The sequence below is a fragment of the Sarcophilus harrisii genome, chromosome 2 (genome assembly GCF_902635505.1).
Source record: "Sarcophilus harrisii chromosome 2, mSarHar1.11, whole genome shotgun sequence".
NCBI classification, from domain to species: Eukaryota; Metazoa; Chordata; class Mammalia; order Dasyuromorphia; family Dasyuridae; genus Sarcophilus; species Sarcophilus harrisii.
The window spans coordinates 479,667,460-479,690,212 of NC_045427.1; the positions used below are offsets into that span (position 1 = coordinate 479,667,460).

A 22,753-nucleotide genomic window follows, 5' to 3' on the forward strand; every position below is an offset into this window, starting at 1 on the left:
GGGAGAATCAGAAGTGATAAAAGTTCAATAACCGAGTATTTGATAAATCCCAAAACATAAATTACTCAGGAAAGAATTCCTTATTTGATAAGAACTAATGGTAAAGCTAGAAAGCAGTCTGGCAGAAATCAGTTTTAAACTATCATTATATTAAATTCCACAGAAAATTCGAAATGTACATATGTGATTTAATTATTAAAGATAGTACCATTTTAAAAAAAAATAGAAGAGAAGTAAATTAATCTTATTCTTAATGGGATTCCAGTTCTGTCTCCTAAACCCTATCCTGTCATTCTTTGTCAGGGGGAAAAGCCCCTCCCCCTTTGTGACTAGGTTGGAATGGTCATAGAGGAGGCTCAGTACCTCCTAGTAGAAAAATAAAGGCTTGCTTCGCATTCCTGCTTCCCCATAAATACCTGGACCAAATTTGCTTCATCAAGATTGTTGGGAAAAAATAATCTAGGAGTTATGAAAAATGCAGCTTCACAGATGTGTAGGGTTAGTATAACTATTGTTATTAGTAATATTCATCCAAGTGGGCATTTTGATGTCTCTGTTGGGGAATAAACTAAGATATGAAAATTTCCGTAAAATTGAAGCTCACATGCCAAAATATATTATGTTAACAATGATGCTCAGAAATTTTTCTCAACTAGATGGCATTCTTTTCTGTCTTCTTAAACAGAGCAAAGGAAATGAAATTTTTACTTTTTCTTGGTGACCTAAGATCATCATTATGATCCTAAGTGTATTATGCTATGACAGCATACTCTATGATATAGTGATGTACTCAGAGTCTATTGAGGTTATATACAGGGTTGTTTGATCCTGCCCTAAATAGCCCCAGACTGTTGTACCTTTCAAGTTTTTGTGTTGCCTTGTGGTTTTCTGTATCCTACATCACTGTAAGGACAGTTAACAACTGTTAATTTGTTGCTGATATCAATGTGTTAATCTCTAGCATACCCTTTCTTCTCCCCTTTCTAATTTTCTGCTTCTAATTGGCTATTGGTATTTATTGTTGTTCAGTCAATTATATCCAACTCTTTGTGACCCTGTGGACCACATCAATATTGTCCATAGGATTTTCTTGGCAAAAATACTGAAGGGGTTTGGCATTTCTTTCTCTAGTGGATTAAGATAAACAGTAAAATGAGTTGTCCAGGATTACCATTTGATACTGGTTGATACCAGTTCAAATCTGAAGCTGGATTTGAATTCAGTGAAGCACTCTATCTACACAGCCATTAACTGTCTCCTGCTATTGGCATAGGAATCAGAAAATCAAGGTTGTTAAAATTGAATAATTTGAGAGTAAATAGGCTAAAAAAAAAATAAATAAATAAAAAATAAATAAAAAAAAAGAGAGTAAATAGGCTAAGGGGGGCAGTGTATTATGTATAAAGTACATAGATCTTAACATTTGTCAATGTGTTTCGGTGCTCTATGGCTTGGTCAACTTCCTTCGTGAAGGATTTAACTGTTTAATGGATAGTTGAGTTTGTCAAGTGATTTCTGATTTCTACATGGCTGAAGTGTTGAAGTTCCTTGATTATCTGTTATAATTCTGGTTGCCATATCACAAGAAAGACATAAGAGAATTAGACTGAGAGAGCTGAGAAGAGCAACTAAAGTGAGCAGAGGGTAGTGGAGAGGATACTGAGGAGTTTTTTGTTTTTTTTTAAGTGATTATTGAGTCAGGGGAAAAGCTGAAGGAGGGACAATATGGAAGACTTTAAAATTATGATGGCAATGAGAGAAATACAGGTTATTCATCAAGTTCAGAAATTATACACCAACTCCATTCTGAAAATAAGTGAAGTCAAATACAGAAGACAAACAAAAAGTAGGTTTACACAGTGAGGATAAAGAGGACAGTTCCCTGCCCTAAAAGGCACTAATAGGCTGAAAGTTGGTTCAAAAAGATAAGAAAAATTATTCATGGAAATAATAATAGATCCCTCAAAGCTTATGAAGAGATGGGTGACAATATGGAATGATAAAGAACATAAGTTTAGTTTTAAAGCTAGAACTAGATAATAACTGAGTGTGGGAATTTAGGTGTCAGTTTCTACCTCTAAAAGATGAATGGGACTAGACGACTCTAAATTTGCCCTCAGAGAATCTGGGTTCAAATCCTGACTACTTATTATCAGTGAGATGTTGGGCAAGTCACTTCTGCCCTCTGGGATATTTATGAAGTAAAGGAGGTTGAATTATATGGTTTCTACTTCTTTCCAATATTTTATGTCTATGGATCTAGAATGTAAGGGAAAAAGAGTCTAGCCTTGGCTGCCCCAGGTTGAAATTAGAATAAAAAAGACTTTCCCATAAGCTAGCCTTTAATGATCCCTGTCACCTATCAAAGAGAAATGCTGGTCTGGAGGAGCTATACTGATGACACAGGAAGACAATTCCAATGCTCATTATATGTTTACATGTACACACCATTCAGCTGTTTGCTCTGAGTTCAAACGGAAAGATGGTCTGGGGAAAGGAAACACCTAAATAAATAATGCTGCTTCCCCACAGGACCTATTGTATGGGCCTTTTGAAGGGGATAGGAAACACTGTTCTCCAATCAGACAAATGCTTCCCTGGCCTGGGAACTAATTGGACTAATCCAACCCTGAGCAAGAGGATTGTCTCAATTGGAAAGTGAAGTAAAAAGCAAGGGATGGAACATCCCAGTGAAGTAGTGATGTTGAAGAGACAGTGATACCTTGTTCTCTCACTTCTGTTCACTTTCATTTTTTTTTTTTTTACCTTCTAGCCAACTAAGATCCAAACTCATTTTACTTGATATATTACCCCCTAGAAATTTTGTCATATTGCATCAAGATGATAGTTCTCAGGGGCAGAGAAGTTGAAAAAGGAAAATGAATTGTAATTAGGATTTGTTAAGTAGAATACCCCTGTTCTAGGCAGAACTGGATAAAACCCAGATCTTCCCTTCTCATGTTTCTTTCAGACACACCCCACCCCTATCCCCATTTTCTAGAAAATATCACCTATATAAGACCTGGGATTTAAGGAGTGGAGCTATTGGACTCAAACATGATCTTTCCATTTACATTGGGAATTTCAGAATAAATAGCAGTGGTTTCTGGGGGCAACAGTGCAGCATCAGAGGGGATTGTGAGCCAGTTCTGTTGGGCATAGCAAATGACTGAAACTTCCTATAGGAACAAGCTGATAAACCCAAACCTGACTCAGGGTAATAATAATAATAATAGACCAATGCCCTCTTTATAAATGTATAGTATTTAATGATTTGGAAGGCTCTTCCACATTATCATCTAATTACTCCACAACTTCTATGTGATATATATAGTATGGGAAAATAATAATTGCTTTAGGCAAATATGGGAACTTCAATGAGGTAAACTGTGTAAAGTTACACTAATAGTAAACTAGAACCTAGGTCTAATTTCTAAGTCCAAGTTTTCAAAGGAAGAATGAAAATATCCACAGCTAGTTTCGAAATGTTTTCAATCCTTTCAAATGTTCCATCAAGTTTAGCTAGAGTTGTTGCTAAATGTACTTAGTATAGAAATTGAAGGGATTCCCATCAATTGGGGTAGAGTTGAATAAATTGTGTTATATGATTATGGTGGAATACTGTGTGCTATAAGACATGAGAAAGTTATAGAAAAACATGGAAAAACTTGCATGAAATAACAGAGTGAAATGAGCAAAACCAGGAAAACATATTCTAACAGCAATATTGCTTAAGGAGTAACTATGACTGACTAACCAATCTGAGTAATATGATCAATAGAATTCAGTACAAAGGACTTATGACAGAAAATGCCATCCACCTCCAGAAAAAGCATTAATATGTAGAAATATAAATTATATGGTTCCACATATATATCCTTATTAATTGATGGTCTTTTCTAATGTAAGTGTGTGGGAGTAGGAGACAGACAACTCAGAACTCAAAATGTAGTAGTCACGCCCCCAAAAAGGAAATAAGAAATTTAAAAAGATGCTAATTGAGATTACATTGTGGGATGGAGGCAAGATATCACATGGTAAAATGCTTCCACACACACACAAACCTTCACCCCCCAAAAAAAAACAAAAACAAAAACATAACCACCAGTGCACGAATCCAACTGAATTCTGATCAGGAAAGCCAAATAAAAAGCACTATGAATCATTTTTCCAGTTCAGGGGAGCTCTGGTAGATAAAAAGGCATATGGACACTAGAGATGAGCCTTGGGTCAGAAGCATGTGTAGTAGGGAATCTTCCAGGGCTGCTTAGGAAGCACTGAAAGTTTTCAGAGTCTGGTCAGAGTTGTGAAAGCAGAAGGATGTGAGGGGCTAGAAGGTTAGGTCAGATATCCCACTGCAGAAGTGTGCAGAGTGTAGTACTAATAAGGTCTGAAATCAAGATGGAAAAAGGAGCAAAGATACCAACCATAAAGAAATTAATAAGTTGATAGGGAAGCTCCAAATGCAAACCCAAAAGAATACCTCAAAATTTACAAGCAGAGCCTCAAAGATAAATGCAACTTGGGACATACTAATTCCTAAATCAAATATTAGATAGCTAGATATCTATATCTATATTTATATCTATATAAGAGAGAGCTAAAATGATTTTTAAAAACCAAATGAGAGCAGAGAATTAACAACTTGGAAAAGGAGGTACAAAATTTTACTGAAAAAAATAATTCCTTAAAAAATAGAATTGGTCAAATTGAAGTTAACAATGCCATGAAACATCAAGACACAATAAAACAAAATCAAAAGATTGAAAAAAATAGAAGAAAATGTGAAGTTTGTCATAGTAAAACATATCAAGGAGAGATAATTTATGAATCAATGGACTTTCTGAAAACTATGAACCTTAAAAAAAATCCTAGACATTATATTTTGAGAAATAAAAATACCCAGTTATCTGAGAACCAAAGGGCAAAGCAGAATTGAAAGAATCCACTGAAAGAAACCCCCAAATGAGATTGCATGTGACTTATTCAGTCAGTCAACAAGCATTAATTAAGCATTTATTAAATCCATATTTTGTTGTCAGGCATTTTTTGCTAAACACTAAAAGTATGTAAAGAATGGGAAAAAAAGAATTCTCTTCCCTCAAGTAGTTCATATCTAAAGAAGAACCAATATGTAAATTACTAGGTACATATAGGAAATATACAGAAAATAGAAAGTAATGACAAAGAATAAGGCTCCAAGAATAGGTGAGGGGAATGAGAAAAGATTTCTTATAGAAAGTGGAAATTAAAATGGATCTTGAAGGCAGAACAGCTAAGAGGAGAATGTGAGAAGGAAGAGTAATCCAAGAATGGAATACAGTCAGTACAAAGGCATGGAGATTAGAGATGGAATGTCCAATGTGAGACACTGCAATATAGCCTAGTATAAGTGGGTTGTGGTAGAGTACATGGAGGGAAATAAAATTTAAGGAGATGAAACATAGGAAGGGTTCAGGATTTGAAGAGCTTTAAATGTCAACGTATATTTTATATTTGATCTTTTTAAGATGCAGTTGTTGAAGTTTAAATAGGGAGGGTGAGAGTGACACGGTTTATGCTTTAGAAAAATAACTTGAGCAACTGAATGGAATATGGATTGAAGGTAGAGAAAGACACAATGCATAAAGAATTCTTGCAATAATAGTCTAGGCAAGAAGTAATGAGGGTCTGAACTGAGATACTGACTTTTTAAATATAGAGAAAGGGAGGGAGATGAGATGTTGTGAAGATAGTTAATGTTGATACACACATGCATTTAGGAAGTGTCTGGCGACTGCTGCACAATTTCTTGAGTGGTAGTTGATTATGATATCAGGCCCAAAGTATTGGAGAACTCTGATTCCTCAGATGTGCACTCTCTTTCTTTCCGCATCTTTTTGTTTTCTCGATCTTTGTCTCTCCATGGCTCCATTTGATTCTTGGTTTCACTAATTTTAGCTATTAGTGGTTTTCTGCCCCAACATGAGGCAGCCAGGTGGTGCAGGGGATAAGAGTACCAGGCATTAGGAAGATGAGTTCAAATCCAGTCTTACTAGCTGTGTGACTCTGGGCAAGTCACTTAACTGTTTGTCTCAGTTTCCTCATCTGTAAAATGAGTTAGAGAAGAAAATGGCAAAACATTCTAGTATCTCTGCCAAGAAAACTGCAAATTAGGTCACAAAGAGTCAGATAAAAAATAACCAATTAACATTCCCTCTTTAGAAGCTAAGTAATGCAGTGGATAAATGATCCTTAAGTCAGGAAGAACTGAGCTTTTAAATTTAATATCAAATATTAGCTGTGAAATGCTGGGCAAGTCATTTAACCTCAGTTTCTTCATCTATAAAATGGATATAATAATAGCATTTACCTCCCAGGGTTGTTAAGAGGATAAAATGAGATACTTGCATAGTTATTATATTATTATTTAAGGTTCTGGATGAGTTGTGACCAGTCAGTCTCTAATGACTATATCCCAGTAAGCTGGGGTAAATGTGTCCAATTCCTGGCCAGATAGGAGCTAATGGGAGGGACAACAACTTATTATCTTTCCTTATTGGTGTCCTATGGTCTAAAATTCTATTTGTCTTTGAGTGCAGAATGCTAACGAAGGTGAGAAGACAGTGAAGTCTTTTTTGGGAAAGCATGTAGCTTTATGATTTTATATCATCTTTTGCTAAGCTCTGCCCTTGAGGGGAAAAAAAAAAGGAATCAAGTGTACAGAGTACTCTACAAAGAGACAGAGGAAAAGGTCTCTGAGATAGTGACTAGTATAGCAAAAACAAGGCTTTAACTTCAAATCTGTTTACTTCTCATCACAGATTCTCCACCACAGTCTGTTTACTTCTCATCACAGATTCATAGAATATCATAACTGGAAGAGGCATCTCAAGGGTTATTTAGTCAACCCATACCCAAACAGAAATTGTTCTCTCCAATATTCCTGACAGGTCCTTCATTGGAAGAAGTTTCAGGCACGGAAAATCTGCCATTTTAGGGACAGCCCATTATACTTTTGAATAGATTTAAATGTTAAGAAAAATGTTTGCTCTTTTCAGTCTCTGCATTTATCCATAGCAATTCCTCTTTGTATAATGTAATACTATCCCCTCAATTCTTTTTTTTCCCTTCCAACAGTAATCTCCCCCAAAAAATCCTCTTGAATTTCCTCTTGAATTATCTATCGCCCATACCATTCCTTTAACCCTAAGCACTTAAGTCTTTCATTTGGATTTTTTTTTTAATTGACAATTTTCTTCTGCAGAACCTGGTACTCATTCCTAAACTGATTTAGGAAGGTATGATTAACAATTTGATTTCTTTAACTATACTGTGAACTCCAAGAAGAGAGGGACAATGTCTATTAATCCTTTAATATCACCCAAAATACTTGCTACAGTACTCAGCTACATAAGTGTTCAATAAATGTTCATGAACTGACACTGAATATATAGTTATATCTCTTTGGCAAAGAGGCTGAAATGGATACTTAAAGCTCCAGAAGCAGCTCTTCTTCTTTTGTAGAGAATGAATCCTGTCTCACTCAGGGCCTCTAGCCCCCAATACCTGAAGAACACAAAACAACCTAGGGGGAGACATGGTACAATGGAAAAACTGTCAGACTTAAAAATCAGGTGACCTGAGGCTGATTTGTCTTGCTGCTTAGCTACCTGTGTGACCTCAGGCAAGTCCCTTAAACTCCTTTGGCTTCAGCTTCCCCATTAGTAAAATGAGAGGGTAGGACTAGCAGCTAGTTACTACTTGAACTCTAAGGTAACTTTTAGATACAATGATCTTCTGTTGTATCAGGAGGAATAAAAAGCCACCTTTACTATTCTGTATCTGCCTGCTACCCTGGCTTGGTTCTGGACAGTTTCTTAGAATTAATCATCAGTTCTTTTTAATTATAGGAATTCTCTCCTGGTCCTTTCTCCAGTTTCCTCTCCCATCAATTGGTTAAATACTTTTAACTTTAAAGTTACTGTAATATTTTAATGCTTTTAATACTTCAAAGTTAAATATACTATTCTGCTTCCAACTTGTCATAATTGACAGAATAACTATAATTAATCAGTATCACTAATTTTTCATGGCTCTGAGATATCTCTATGGAAAAATTTTTTTTTCTTTTCAAACTCTTTGAAAACCGTGTTCTCCTTTGGACATATCTTCAGTATGTCATTTGGAGTAGATGATCTCTAAGGTTCCTTTCAAGTCTGAACTTCTACAATTCTATCTTTCCAATATCTAAAATGATTTAGGGATGAGATAGAAGTGGTAAGAAATATACTCAAGTATGTGCAGTGTGATTATAAAGTAAGGAAACTAAATTTTAAACAAATATTCCAGACCTTAAGCTAAATGTTTGAAGTCAATTCTTTGAACAAGGCTGGCTTCTTGTATATTTAGTACAGTAGCAGGAGATTCCTCCTGACCCTGTTGCTCTAAAAACCTGTTGACTTACAAAGGATAATGAGAAATCATAGTAGAGCAGGAAGGGACCTTAGAGGTCATTTTTCTCCAAACCCCACATTTACAAATGAAGAGATTGAGTGTCATAGAAGTTAAGTGATTTCCTCAGGGTCCAATGTCAGAGACAGGATTTGAAACAGGCCTTCCTTATTCCAAATATAATATTCAATATACTACACCATGCTTGCCTATGGTACCCTACAATGACATATAATGACCACAAATCAATACTATGGTCTTGAGAACTCATTCTAAAAGCAAAAAATTTTTGGATTATCCTTTATAGGGAATTACCTGAATCATTGGTTCATTTTACCTTCCTGGCTAAGTCAAGTGTAATTAATTATGAATGGGTTATAAGAAATTGACATAACTATAAATATTCAATTCAACAAATATTACTAAGTGCTTATTCATATGTATGTGCCAGGCACTAATTCAAGATGATATTGATACCAAAACAAAGAAACAAAAAAGCCTTACTATCCTCAAAAAAAAAATGTTAATCACATTTTTTTTTCTGCATTTAATGCCTTTAATATTAACAATGGCATTTACTATCTTAGAAAAAGATATCACCAGAAGTTACAAATACATATTCAAGGGAATGCTTTGTCCTTCAAAATGTTACCCTTGGATGAATAATGAACTTATAATAACTCATCTACAAGATGCTGCCATTGCCTGAAATAACTTCAGAATGGCCTTTGGGTCTGTATTATATTCTTTTGAATGTCTTGAGGGGCCAAATCTTTTTCTTCGGAGAGTGAATTTGATTTGGGTAAAATGCCATCAGTCATTCCCAGAAAAGTCTGGTAAAAAGATGGACAATCAGATTGGTCTGTATCATTGGTATCAAAAATGGACATGTGATTCTAAAGTTAAGAAACTACCATTATTGCATGTCTCTGAAGTTCATTCCCTAAGAATATTTTTTCAATGGTAACCTCATGGGCATAAATGTAAGATCTCTAAATATAAGATCTCTATGGAAATTACTTTAGAGAAGGACAATTACTTTTGGATATATGTCATTTAAAAAATAACTTTTCTTACTGTATTATCAGGCAGCTAAGTGGCACAGTGGATAGAGTGCTGAGCTTGGAGTCAGGAAGATTCATCTTCCTGAATTTAAATCTGGTCTTAGACATTTAACTAGCTGTGTGACCCTGGAAAAATCATTTAACCCTGTTGGCTTTAGTTTCCTCATCTATAAAATGAGCTGGAGAAGGAAATGGCAAATCACTCCAGAATCTTTGCCAAGAAAACACCAAATAGGGTCATGAAGAATTGGACATGACTGAAAAACTGACAAAATTATGCTGTCACTTCAAATTAATTAAGTCAGGGATATCTTCATCCCTCCCATCCCATTCAACAAACTCGGCACCTACTAGTTCAGAGCAGCATATTTAGTGCCATAGCAGATGTAAAAATATATAAACCCATATTCTTCGTGGAATTTATAAACTAGTAGGAGACAGTGCATGTAAATAATTATAATGGAAAATTTAATGTATAAAAGAGGTAGTAATACTAGCTCATGTTTTATAATGCTTTAAGGTTTACAAAAGGATGATCTCAGGACAATCCTAAATAGCAAATTATATAAGCCTTATGTATCCTTATCTTACATATGGGGAAACTGAGGCTCAAAGTGGTTAAATGAATTGCTTAGGATCACTGAACTACTTCCCCAGGTTGTTGTGAGGGGAAAAAAATTAAAACCTTAAATATAAATGTTTCTATTATTAGTAGCCATGCTGACCCTTGAGGGACTCTTTTCTTTATGCCCCTCTGAGCCTTAGAAATAAAAATGAAATACCAACTATGCAAGATATGAGAAAAGCTTTCTCTTTTCTGCCTGGAAAATCAGAGAAATTTTCAGGGAAACCTCAGCATTTCAGTGGGTTGTGAAAAGATGGATAAAATTTCAGCAGGTGAATAGAAGTGGGGATGCCTTCTAGGAAAAAAGTGAAGTGGTGTGAAAATGTGTCATTTTGTAGATATGGCAAGTAATAGTTTAGAGTACAGAATATGAGATGGGAATTAGCTGTATAATTTAGGTTGCAAAATTAGGCTGGTAGAAAACTTCAAATACCAGGCTTAGTGCCTGGCGTGTAGGTCTTTGATAAATGGTTGTGCATTGATTCTGACAAGAATAGTAAAGAATGTTGTGCTGAGCAAAATGTTCATCAAATTTGTGCATATAAGGATGATTTTTCTGGAAGTGGCATTTTTTAAAATAGTATTTTATTTTTTTCAAATACACACAAAAATAATTTTCAACATTCACCTTTATAAAACCTTGTGTTTCAAAATTTTCTCCTCTTCTCCCCTTTTCCCTCTCCCAGACAGCAAGCAATTCTATATAGGTTAAACACGTTCAATTCTTGTAAACATATTTCCATATTTATCATGCTGCACAAGAAAAAATTTTTAAAAAGCAAAAAAAAAAAAAACCCAAAAAGTTGAAAATACTATGCTTTGATGCATATATTCAGTCTCCATAGTTTTCTTTCTGTATTCGGATGGCTCTTTCCATCACAACTCTACCCAAATTGCCCTGAATTGTCTTATTGTTGCAGAGAGCCAAGTCCATCACAGTTGATCATTACATAATCTTCTTGTTGCTGTGTACAATATTCTCTTGGTTTTGCTCACTCTGGAAGTGGTATTGAAAGAAAGGTTAGAAAGGGAAAGAGAATGATAGAAGAGATACTTGGTGAGGAAGGAAGTTATCATTGTAAATCAGGTGAGTGGTGGTAATAAAGATCTGAATGACAGTGCTGGCTATGGGAATAGAAAGAAGGGGACACAATGAAAGAGATATTTCAAAGGGGTTTAGATGGGAGTTAATTGATAATTTTATTAAATATGGGGATGAGAGAGAAGAAAAAAGCAAAAATAATCCCCCAAGGTTTTGTACCTGGGTGACTGGACAGAATGGGAGTACCATTGACAGAAAAAGGAAATCAGAATAACAAGTTTTTAGAGGAAGGTTCTGGACATGTAAGAATTAAACAGGACATCCAAGTAGAGATGTCCATTGTGTTATTGGAGACTTTTATAAATGGAAATCAGAAGAGATGGGAAGTCTAAAGATAAAAGAATGTGGAATGGGTGATAAGATGCTTGGACATAGTACTTGAAACTGATCAAAGACATGTGATTCTTAGGAAGACATTTCTGAGAATCAGGAGAGAGTTTGTCTGGGGAGACATCTCAAGGAAGATTTTTTGTTAGAGCTGTTGGAAAAGCAGATTTGGAGTTCAGAAAAGAGTAAGAAGTTGGAGATACAAGTTTATGAATCATCTGCATAGAGATGAAAGTGGTAGGAATAAATTAGGCTGTTCAAAGAACATATATTAGAATATCAAAACTAGAAACAACACACACTTTCAAGTAATCAGGAAGATATAAAGGAGCCAGGGATAGAGACTCATAAGAGTCCATAAGAGAACTAGGTGAGAGTTATCTACTAGAAGGGTGTGGTCAACAGTGTCATAAGCAGCAGAGGTCAAGGAGTTTCAGGACTGAAAAAAAGGTTAATTGCATCCAGGGATTGGGAAGGCTTCCAACTCATGAACTTGGAGGGAGCTGTTTCAATACATTGACAAGAATGGAAACCTTATGGTATGGTGTTGACATTAGGAACTCATTTAGCACATTTTCCTATTGAATGGTGTTCACAAATTAGGTTATACTGGGTTCTCTCCTTCATGAAACACCTACAGCATTTACTGTGACAAGGAGTTAATTCATAATAGAGTTCTAGAATTAGAAGTGACCTCAGAGTTCTCAAGGATTATTAGTGGAAACAGAAAAGAACTTGGTGTGGAGTGTGGAAAACCTGGTTTCAAATCCTGGCTCAGCCAAATGTGGCCTTAGCCAAGTTTCTCAACCCCTCTTTGTCTTGATTTTTCCTTCTATAAAATGAAGACGTTGGATTAGATGATCTCTAATGACCCTTCCATGACCCTAAACAATCCTAAAATGAGGGAGAAAAGTATTTGGCAGTATTCTAATGCAGTTTATGTCCTCTTGCTCTAAATCTGAACAACTCACCCCCAACCAGGCTCTAAACATCAGTCCGTGGCTCAGCTGGGAATCTGTCCTGATACCTTTCCCTGCCTCCCTTTCGCCTTCATTTCCCTTCCCTTTCCCTTATTTCCTTGAGTCTTCCATTTGTTTCCTTCTCTTCCTGCCTTTTTCTCACTTCTTCCTACTCCTCAAATTTCTACTAATACCACTTTCTTTTGCCCTCCCCAACTTCTTCCTTTTCTTCCCTTCCCCCCCTTTCCATCCTTTCTCCCTCCTTTTTTTTTTAACTCCTTTACTTTCTTCCCTCATCCCCGCTTTTCCCACCTCTCCTCTCCCATTTCCCTTTTTTCTCTTCTTGATAAGCCTCTTTTCCCTACTTGTCTTATCCATTTCCTCTTTCTACTTTTTTCCCCAGTTCCTCTCTCCCTTTCCCTTGTTTCTCCATCTTCTTTTCCCTTTTCCACCTTCCCTCTCCCTTTCTCTTCTCCCTCTTTCTCTCCTCCTTTCTCCCCCTCCCATTCCTCCTTCCCCTCCCATCTCCTTCTCCTCCCTCTCATCTCCTCCCCCCCCCTTCGTTTCCACGGCGACAGGCCCAGCTCCGTGCAGGAAGTGGGCGGGGAGGGGGCGGGGCGTCTCTGTGACGCCAGGGGCGGTAGTTAAATGGCGAAGCTGGAGGGGCTCCAGGTGGGGTTTGAACTGGCCAATGGGCGAGCTGCCGACCGGGTGTCGGAAAAGGAGGCGGAAGAAGGGAGGAGTCGCTGGGGGAGGTGCACTGCATCCTCCCCGGCGTCTCCATGGCACTACCCTGGCCTCCGATTTCAACGACTTCATAAGAAGGCGTTTCTGGGCACAGCCGTGCCGTTCCTGGTGAGAGGACAGGGCTGGGGGCGGGGGGGGGAAACCAGCCCGGCCGGCCCCCGAAGTCTCCCCCGCGCCGCGTTCGAAGGTCTGCCCGGGGCCAGCCCCGCCCTGTGGATCCCCCCCCTCCCCTCTGTCTCGAGGGACGTCACACTTCAGAACCCCAGCCGAGCGGGAGGAGGGGTTATCATCCTGGGGGATTACAACTCCTCGCGCGCCCATCCGGGTATTAACTCCATCCGATGATCTCTCCAAGAATAGTCCCGGATGGCGCCGGCTCAGCCTACTCGTGCTTTCTGGATCTCCTGACCCGCCAGGCGATCGGGGATGCCCGCTCCCTGAGGTCCCGCTCCCCGCGGGCACGGCTGGGGCGGGCCCCCACCCGTACCTACTCCCGCTTCTCCGGCCTCCGGCGGTCCTTGAGCCGGGCCTCTCCCGGGTGAGGGCTGTGGGGGGTGGGGCGGCCCCGACGGCTGACCCCGTGAATGAAGGGAGACGGTTTCTTCCCCCACACTCCAAGGGACACTCCCCGCCGTCCCCGGGTGGCTCTTTTCTGTTTCTGCCTCCCCTGGGCCCCTCTCGGCGCTTGCAGTTGCGGCGTTAACCCTTGGCAGGGGAATGCTCGCATCGAGTTCTGAGGAAGACAACTCACGCTGCCCCGTATCCCGCCCGGGCACCCCCAGTTACTGGGTAAAGGGCAAAGTGGGCCCTTTAGAGTTCTGCCACCGAGCTCCCCTCCTCAGGTTCCCCTTTTCCCCTTCCCGACTATCTGATGAGTGGCCCCTGACAGGCGGTGGAGGAGCCCGGGTTTGTCCCACTCTTAGATTTTGTCACCTCACCTCTGTTAAATGGGACTGAAGCCTGTGTACGACCCTGGTTTTTTAAGTTAGGAGCCACGTGAATAAGATTTAGTGATGACCGATGTGATATTCTCTCATTCAAAAGAAGCTAATCCCCAGTGGGCTTTCAGTTTCCTTTTTTTGTCACGGGCATTTTCGTCTTGTGAAATTTTCAACCCCAGCTTTTAAAAATATACAAATCCAAATCTAAACCACCTTGCCAGACTTAATGTTTCTAAATACTTATTAGCTATGATAGATTAGCCCAAGAATTGAGGCCTCAGTATATTTGTGATAGGATGATCCCAGGAGAAAATACAGAAAAAGGAGAGAGCAAAGGAACTTTGAAGAGCAAAGTCTTGGTATTTGCTGCGATTTGACAAATATTAGGGAAAAAGAAATGTTATTTGTGGGGAAACCTAAGTATGCTAATATTGGTTGGGATGTACTTAAATTGGATGTCCCTCAGTTTATATGATAAAAATCTGTTGGTCAGATCAAGATAGGTGGCTCAGCGGATAGAGCATGGGCCCTGGAATCTGGAGGATCTGATCCTAAATTGGACCCCAGACACTTGACTCTGTATGATCTTAGGTAGGTCATTTAACCCTGATTGCCTCAAACTTTCCCCACATCAAATTGTTGATTCCATTGCCTAGGGCCTAATACCATACCTTTAATGTAGAGAGTGCTTAATGTTTGTTAAATTTAATCTGTCAGGAACATGTTAGATTTGATTCTACATAAAAGTAGTGGTGGCTTCTTTTAGAGATGGGCAAAACTATTTTTTAAGTTTCTTCCTACTCCAGAATTCTTTCATGTGAAAAATTAAATATATTGTAAAACCTCTGTTGAAATTTTTTTAAACCTCATGAAAAGATGGCGGAGTTACTTATCCAGCCTCTCCCCCTAAAATCTCATGACAAGCAGATTTTTGCTTTAAGTGCTTAAGACATACAATAGAAATTAACTAAGATTATTTCTCCACATTTCCTAGATCTTCTATCAAACTCCTAAATTGAATACACTCAGTTTACAGACTTAATATCCATTTTTACAAGGTTAACCTTGGTGGCCTACTTTCTTTATGAATAAAATTTAGAATAAATTGCTCTTTGCTATATTCATCTTTCACATACTACTCTTAAGTTTGTACTACATTCCTTCCTGTTCCACTGCTCAGTGTTGACTTTATTTGAAGTGTGATAACTGTAACAGAGTAAGATCATAATAAAAGTAATTATGTATCAGTTTAAAAAGTCTCTTACAAATTAGGATCATATTTGTTATATAATTTGTTGCTTGTATAAAAGTTAATTTTCCAAATTGAGAAATGTTCCCCAGGCAATGTTATATAATTGTGGGAAAGCAAAAAATGGAAGTATTTATAATTAATTCTTATGTCCATGAGCAGGTTTCCACCTTGCGGGAAAAGCGGCATAACGACTGTCACACAGAAAAAGGTCTTACGAACACCTTGTGGAGCTCCCAGCGTAACAGTTACGGTATGTAAAAGGGGACATGGGACAAGGGCTTCAACTTTCTGGCAGCTTTTGCATTAGTGCAACTTGCAAGCCTTTGATCCTTGATGAAGCACACTTTAGTCATATTCCTGTATCTGTTTTATCTTGGCCTTGCTTTGCATGTGGTGATTTTGTTTGTTGCCTAGAATGATATTGTACTTAGGAGCTAATTCAGATTGCTTTTGGTCAGCTTTGCAAAAATATTCTCAAAAAGTTAAAACTCAACAATATTTTCATTTATCTGCAGAATTCATGACCTTCACATCTTTAACTAGTGCCAGAAAGCTTATTCACTTAAAAACAGAAAATTTATAATCTTTGGAATTATAGTACTAGTATTATGGGACATACTTTCCATTTCTAGAAGTTTTTATTTGCCTGCTAGCTTGCTGCTTTTGGACCTTGGCCCAGATTTTTAGCCTGAAGGGCTCTAAACCACTTCAAATCAGCATGGATATTTTAAAGTAACCAGAGGAAAACGGTGATATTTGCAGATATCTCTCTGCTGAACCAGCACTTACTTTGTCTACAGTGGGACTCATCTGAAGTGAACTTAATCATCTGCTGCATGGGAATTCAAATCTTGGTTCATGACATTTGAATGTGGTCTCAGTTGCATGTGCATGTAGATGGTGGTTTGCTATGTGCCCAGTGGCTAAGCTTTCAGCAGACCCTCAAAGCAGTGAGCTCTTTTTTTATGCCCAGTTTACTTATCCGCAGATCAACCTTTTATTGTGTTGCCCTCCCCTGCCCGACAGAAGAGAATGATGAAGAACCGCTCTTCAACTCCCCCCTTACATGTTCACGTGGATGAGAACACTCCTGTCCACGTCCACATAAAAAAGATCCCGAAACCAACACCTGCCAAAAGCCAGGTAGGAGCATGCCAATTGGGGCGTGGTGAATGAAGGCTTCGGACCAGGGCCAGCACCAGGGCCTAGACATCACCCAGGTCTCTTGTTTAGTTTTGACTTAATCTTTATTCCAAATGGTCAGGAAAAGAAAGTTATCTTCTGAGAACTCAGCAACATCGTCATGGAAGGTTGTTTCTCAGCAAAGCACCATGATAAGTGTTTTGGTGGGGTTGCTGCCTGTATGATTATTTTATGATCTATTTGTGTGTGTGTTCACTTTTCACAGAAGTCGCACAAACGTGGCATGAGAGGGGACACGGTGAATGTCCGGAGGAGTGTTCGAGTGAAAACTAAAGTCCCTTGGATGCCCCCTGGCAAAGCATCTGTCCGGCACTTAGGCTGCAAATGGGAGGTATTAGCATTCCATTTTCCTTTACGTTTCATTGTGCTCCCAAATTAATAATTTTTGAACAAACTTGGCATAAATTTAACTTGAAAAACTTTTGAGTTTATGTATCCCAATGATCTCTCCTTTGTACTGGATTTAAGCAGGCCTTACAGAGTTTATTTTCCCATAAAAAATTCTGTATAGCTGTTCTACTTTATAAAATATCACAAATGAAAATTGATTTTATTTAAGCAAATGAGAACTTAATAGACACTTATTCCAAAGATGCTTCAATTCTCAGACTGTTTTCTGAACTCTTAATTTGGCAGTGACCTTCAGAAGCAGATTGCATACAAGGCTAAAAACATTCATCTCACTATTTTGTAGCTGCAACTAGTTTTTGATTTAAAAAAAAATCATATTTGATTCATTTGACAGCCCTAATTCCAAATGATTTTTGACTTTGTAAAAAAATCAGACTCTTTAAAGTGTAAAGATTGCTCCCACTGAGGGCTGAAGAGTATGCCATGTGCTCTCAAAGCAGTTTTCAAAGAATTTCTAGAATTTTTTGAGTAATGCTTAGCCTCATTAAAATAAATTTCTTCCCAATGTGACTATATTAAAGTCTGATTAGTAAAAGATCAATCTCATTACTTTGTAATCATGTGTGCTATATTTTAATTCCTGTGATATAGGAAGCCAGTTTTTCTCTAGTAGCATGGTTTTATTCTGAGAGAGAGAGAATAAAGAATTCTGGGTAGTAAAATGAAGCAGTGAATTGATCAATGTATGTAAAATTACCATGCCTAAATTTAATGACTTTTAAGAGACATGCAAACATTAAAATGAATCTCCCTTTTTGTGTATATTCAGGATCCATATCAACAAAAGCCCATCAGATTAGCTGCTTTTTTAGTCTCTTACACATATAGTATTGTGAGCACTGGATGACTGACCAGTCAGGAGACTGGGGTGTGAGTGCCCAGCTCTGCTAGCTATAATCAACTGTGTAACCTTGGGAAAGTAATTTAGTCCCTTTGGGCCTCACTTCCCTCATTTGTAAAATAAAGTTGTATTAATTGATTCTCTAAGGGGGTCTTAACATTTCTCAAGTTTTGTGTGCTTGCTTAATGGGTTTTTCAATTTTGACCACCTGGTCTAGTTAGTTATATTATTTTATGTATCTTTGAAGAATATATCTCAGCGTGTATCTACATCCCTATGAGATTTGGGCCAAATTTATTCTCTCCATTTTATAAAGCAGAAAACAAAGAACCAAAGAGGAGGAAGAGATTGGTTTTAGATGCTTTCTGTATTGTTTGGAGAATGGGGGGCAAGGTGGAGATGTAAATAGAATCTGGGAGTCATGGCTCACAATATGTATTCTATAATTGGTTGATTACCCTTTATCCTACCTCCAATGTGCTATGCCAATTTTTTGACTTAGAGATTTGTAAATTCTTGCCTGTTGCTAATGTTATCTTTATTTATCACCTTTGTGTCAGAATCCACCTCATTGTCTAGATATAACTCCACCATCTTCAGAAAAACTAGTTTCAGTGATGCGATTAAGTGACCTTTCCACAGAGGATGAAGACTCTGGTCACTGCAAGACGAATCATTATGACAAGAAGATGGACAGTTTATTAAATTCAGTTGGATGTCTTAAATCGGAGGTATGCTTAAGATGAACTAGAAAGGGTGGTAAGGACTTGGCAGCCAGATGAATTTGGAGTGGCTTTTGCAGCCTTATTTCTCCCCTTGGTGCCCACAAAACATTTGGTTCTAGGAATAGATTATTTTCTGTACTAGCAGAAATTAGGTAATCTAGTCTGGATAGGTTGATTTGGAACATTCAGACTAGAATAGGTGAGAGAGCTATGGTTTCTACCACAAACATAAGGTTAAGAAAGCCCATTGAAGAAAATAGACCCTTTCCTCCTCCATCTCCCAATTCTTAGCAGAACTCTGTTGTATGGCAAACAGGGATGATTACCTGTGGTTCTGTGTATTTTGGGGGGAGGAGAGGTAGTTGGGTTTCTGTGCTGTGGAAGCAGCCAGGTCACTAGACTACCAGGGAAACATTGGAGGAAAGGAATATCTTCGTCAGCTGGTGATAATAAATACTTCTGAATGCACTGATAACATATAAGCATGTAACTCCCTTAGTGTCCCCATCCCCCACTCTAACCCCACCCCACCCCAGCTGGCTGCCTGGCAACAGTCCCACTCCCTGTCTCCATACACACCCCTCAGGTTGCATTTTGTCCTTTTGTGACATATCCTCCCCCTCCCCCTCTTCTTGAAAGCTGCCCTTGTTGTTCATTTTAATCAGATTTTACCTGTGTAAAAATGTTAAGGGGGCCACTCCACACAATATGATTTGATTTGCCTTGGGCTCTGTATCCCCCCTAGACACAGCCTTACTCCTTGGCATCTCCAGTCTAGAGAAAGTCCTTGCTAATCTCTCCTCATCACTGCCTTCTTTATCTACCCCCTATGCTCACCTACCTCTGAGTAGGGGGTCCCACGGATGAAAAATCTTTGTGCTTCTTTGGCCATTTGGACTATACTTGTGATCCCTTCTTTAGGTAAAGATGCAGAAAGGGGAGCGCCAGATGGCGAAACGGTTCCTAGAGGAGCGGAAGGAAGAACTGGAGGAGGTGGCCCACGAGCTGGCAGAGACTGAGCATGAGAACACCATGCTTCGACAAAATATTGAGCGTATCAAGGAGGAAAAGGATTTTACAGTGTAAAGCAGTTTTTCTTCCCTTCTTATCCTGCCCTAATACTCAACTCCCTGCTATTGAGGTATCTGTAGGATTTTATTTTTTATCAGAAATGTCTTACCTGAAGGTGTTGTTTATTATAGCACATTTTCCACTGAGTGGCCTTTCAATTTTGTACTTTTTCCAAGGATTAAGCCCTTTAAGAATATGTACTTTTGAGTACTCACCCTTTCTCCCTTTTCCTATACTCCCTCACCCTAATCCCACTGTACTTTTCTGGAAGTTGAAGTGACCAGGCAAGAGAAAGTAGTCATAAAGGCAAAGAAGGATGGCAAGAAATTTCCTTTCCTGCCCTTTCTTCTCTCTAGCAATTTACTCTTCACCTACTTATCCCTCACCCTAGCCAAGAAAACCACATGGCTTTCTGAGACCTCAATTTTTTCCATCTTCTAAGGTTTGTCTAATGATCCCTGCCTCTTGAGGTTAGAAAGCACTTTGGTAATTGGGGAATTCCTTATAACTTTGTAGAAAAGAGAGAAGGCCCTTCATGTTGAAGTAGGCTTGATGGGTGAGGACTCAAAAAACCAAACTGTATTTACAGGCTACAAAAAAGGCATTTGCAACAGGAAAAAGAATGTCTCATGTCTAAGCTCGTGGAAGCAGAAATGGATGGAGCAGCCGCTGCCAAGCAAGTAATGGCATTGAAGGACACAATTGGGAAACTGAAATCGGTGAGTGGTACAGGAGTGGCTAGTACTTCACGGTTCTGAAGGTGACTTTGATGCTTTGATATCAGTTGGTATCAGTTGGTACCTTAGAATTCCTTTCAACTAGCTAGAGAATCCTAGAGCTCTTAAGTTTTGCCAATTCATCCTATGGGAGAGTGTACCAACATACATGTTTTTTCCTACTCCCTCCTATTCTCAATTATCTGGAAGATTTGGTTTCTTACTGGTGAGTCCAAAGAAAACCAGTAACAGATCACCAAGAATCACAGGATATCAAGCTATGTTGTAGATGTCCAAGGAATGAAAGGCTACAAGTGGTTATACTTTTCTCTCTGTCCATTCAAATCCTGGTTTTGTATTTCAAGGCCCAGATTAAGTCCCATCTGCTTTGTGAGCCCTCCTTGAGCACTCCAACCCAAACTCATCTTTTAATTCCTGTATAACACTTATTGCCTGACTTCTTATTTAGCCATTATCATATACTATACTGTCTTGCCTTGTTAATTAATTTTTGATTAATTGTAACATTCCCCATCTAAAATGTATGTTCCTTAAAAGTAGGGGAATCCTTATCTTTTCATTTCTTTGAATCACCTATAACATTGAGCACCAGGTATCTATATCTTATCTATCTATCTATATCTATCTATAATGGACATTCAGTAACAAATTCCTGTTGGTTATTTGATTGATTTCTAGGAGAAGCACATGACTTGCACTGACATCAATACACTGACCCGGCAAAAGGAACTTCTCCTCCAGAAGTTGAGTACTTTTGAAGAGACCAATCGTACTCTGAGAGATTTGCTGAAGGAACAACATTCTAAAGAGGTAATGCTGAGCTATCCACACCAAGCCACTGTGTCTTTGTTACCTTCCTTTGTTTTTGTGGGAAATCCAGCCCCCTATGTATAACTTACTTCTAACAGAGGATACATTCTTCTCTACTTTTTTGCTTTCATAACTTCTATCATATTTAGAGATTTTAAGACAAGAAATTATAGAATTTCAGAGTTTAAAGAAATCTTAAGTATTATCTAATCTAACTTCCTAAAAGATTCAGCAAAGGGGAGCTTATTGCATTTTGAGGCCCCCTTGTTTCCATTGTTGGACCACCTTAATTATTTTGTTTTTTAAAAAGCAAAGCCAATAAGTACTTGCTGCTGGGAAGGGGATAGAAGTTGGGGGAAGAAAGGGGAAAAAATTTGGAATGCAAGATTTTGTAAGAAAGTTGAAAATTGTCTATGCATATGTTTTAGAAATAAAAAGCTTTAATAATTTAAAAATAACAAATTCAATATCTAATAGAGGCTGACTATAATATATTTGAGTATATTATAGAGGAAAGAGCACTTGAAAAAGATTAGATGACCTGAGGTTTCTACAGCTCCATACCTGTCAGTAACTTTTTTTGCTGCTCTATACCTTAATTACTGTTTGTTTATTTGCTTGCTATATTAATTTGCTACTCATTGTAAAAATGAGAGAAATAGACTAGATCCAAGGTTCACATTTGCTTAATATTCTGTGATTCTATGGTTTTTGTATTTTCTGACTGAATGAGAAAAGGGGGAAAGGCTCACTGAGAATGAGTAGTTAAATCATACTTCAAATATATTCCTAGGGAAAAGAGTTAAGTTAAAAAAAAGTTAAGTTTTTTCCCCCTTCCAGCCATATTAAAGTTTTATTTGATAACTTTTTGGGTGTTTTTTTTTTTTTTTAATCAAAAGTAATTTCCTAGTGGTTATTCCCTCTCTTCCTTCTAAATGAATTTTTATTATAACAGAAAAAACAGTTAAGCAAAACCAACTGATATGTGTTTTATAGTATGGTGACTGTGTTTTATAGTATCTGTAGTATTCTTCCCCTCTATTTTTATATCTTATTTTTCCTGAAAGGAAGTGTATTTCATCATTTTTCCTGCCAGGATCAAAATTGGTCATGGCATTTAATTTGAGTTTAACTTCTTTGGGGATTTTTATTTGCATTAGTGTTTATTGTATTCTTGTTCTTCTATATCTGCATTTATCATGCACTAGTTTGTGTACATTTTCCTATATTCAAATTTATCCTCTATCTACTTAGTATGTATTTTAAGTTCTTGCTTGGTCGACTAAAGCAAATCAAAGGGAATCATTGTTTTCTTCCATAATTTTGGCCCCAAATTAAAGAGAACAGAATAGTAGGGGAAGAAAAAAATTTTTATTTTTGGCTCCCTGTTTCTTGATATCTGGCTCTTTGATCTTGATGTCATTCTTTGGCTTTACTTGAAAAAGAGGAAGTCACTGTGTTGAATTATATCATCCAGAACATTAGAAGCTTTAGTAAAAAAAAAC

The 22,753-nt window shown here is 38.0% G+C and overlaps 1 protein-coding gene across 9 annotated transcripts in view; it reads left to right on the plus strand.

Moving 5' to 3' along the window:
• Nucleotides 1-344: 344 nt before the first annotated feature.
• The window catches only part of ODF2 (outer dense fiber of sperm tails 2), a 44,985-nt gene continuing 22,576 nt past the window's right edge, over nucleotides 345-22,753 (plus strand). Inside the window, exons 1-8 of one of the 9 annotated variants that reach the window (XM_012553883.3) lie at nucleotides 345-498; nucleotides 15,610-15,700; nucleotides 16,439-16,593; nucleotides 16,859-16,984; nucleotides 18,466-18,636; nucleotides 19,552-19,712; nucleotides 20,291-20,420; nucleotides 21,117-21,248. In XM_012553883.3, the coding sequence (XP_012409337.3) occupies nucleotides 469-498; nucleotides 15,610-15,700; nucleotides 16,439-16,593; nucleotides 16,859-16,984; nucleotides 18,466-18,636; nucleotides 19,552-19,712; nucleotides 20,291-20,420; nucleotides 21,117-21,248 (996 nt within the window). In that variant the 5' untranslated portion in view covers nucleotides 345-468. Of the gene's footprint in view, nucleotides 499-12,007; nucleotides 12,091-13,161; nucleotides 13,366-13,510; nucleotides 13,796-15,609; nucleotides 15,701-16,438; nucleotides 16,594-16,858; nucleotides 16,985-18,465; nucleotides 18,637-19,551; nucleotides 19,713-20,290; nucleotides 20,421-21,116; nucleotides 21,249-22,753 lie in introns of those variants that run through there. The other 8 variants (XM_031954745.1, XM_023494281.2, XM_012553886.2 and 5 more) reach the window with 8 other exon arrangements.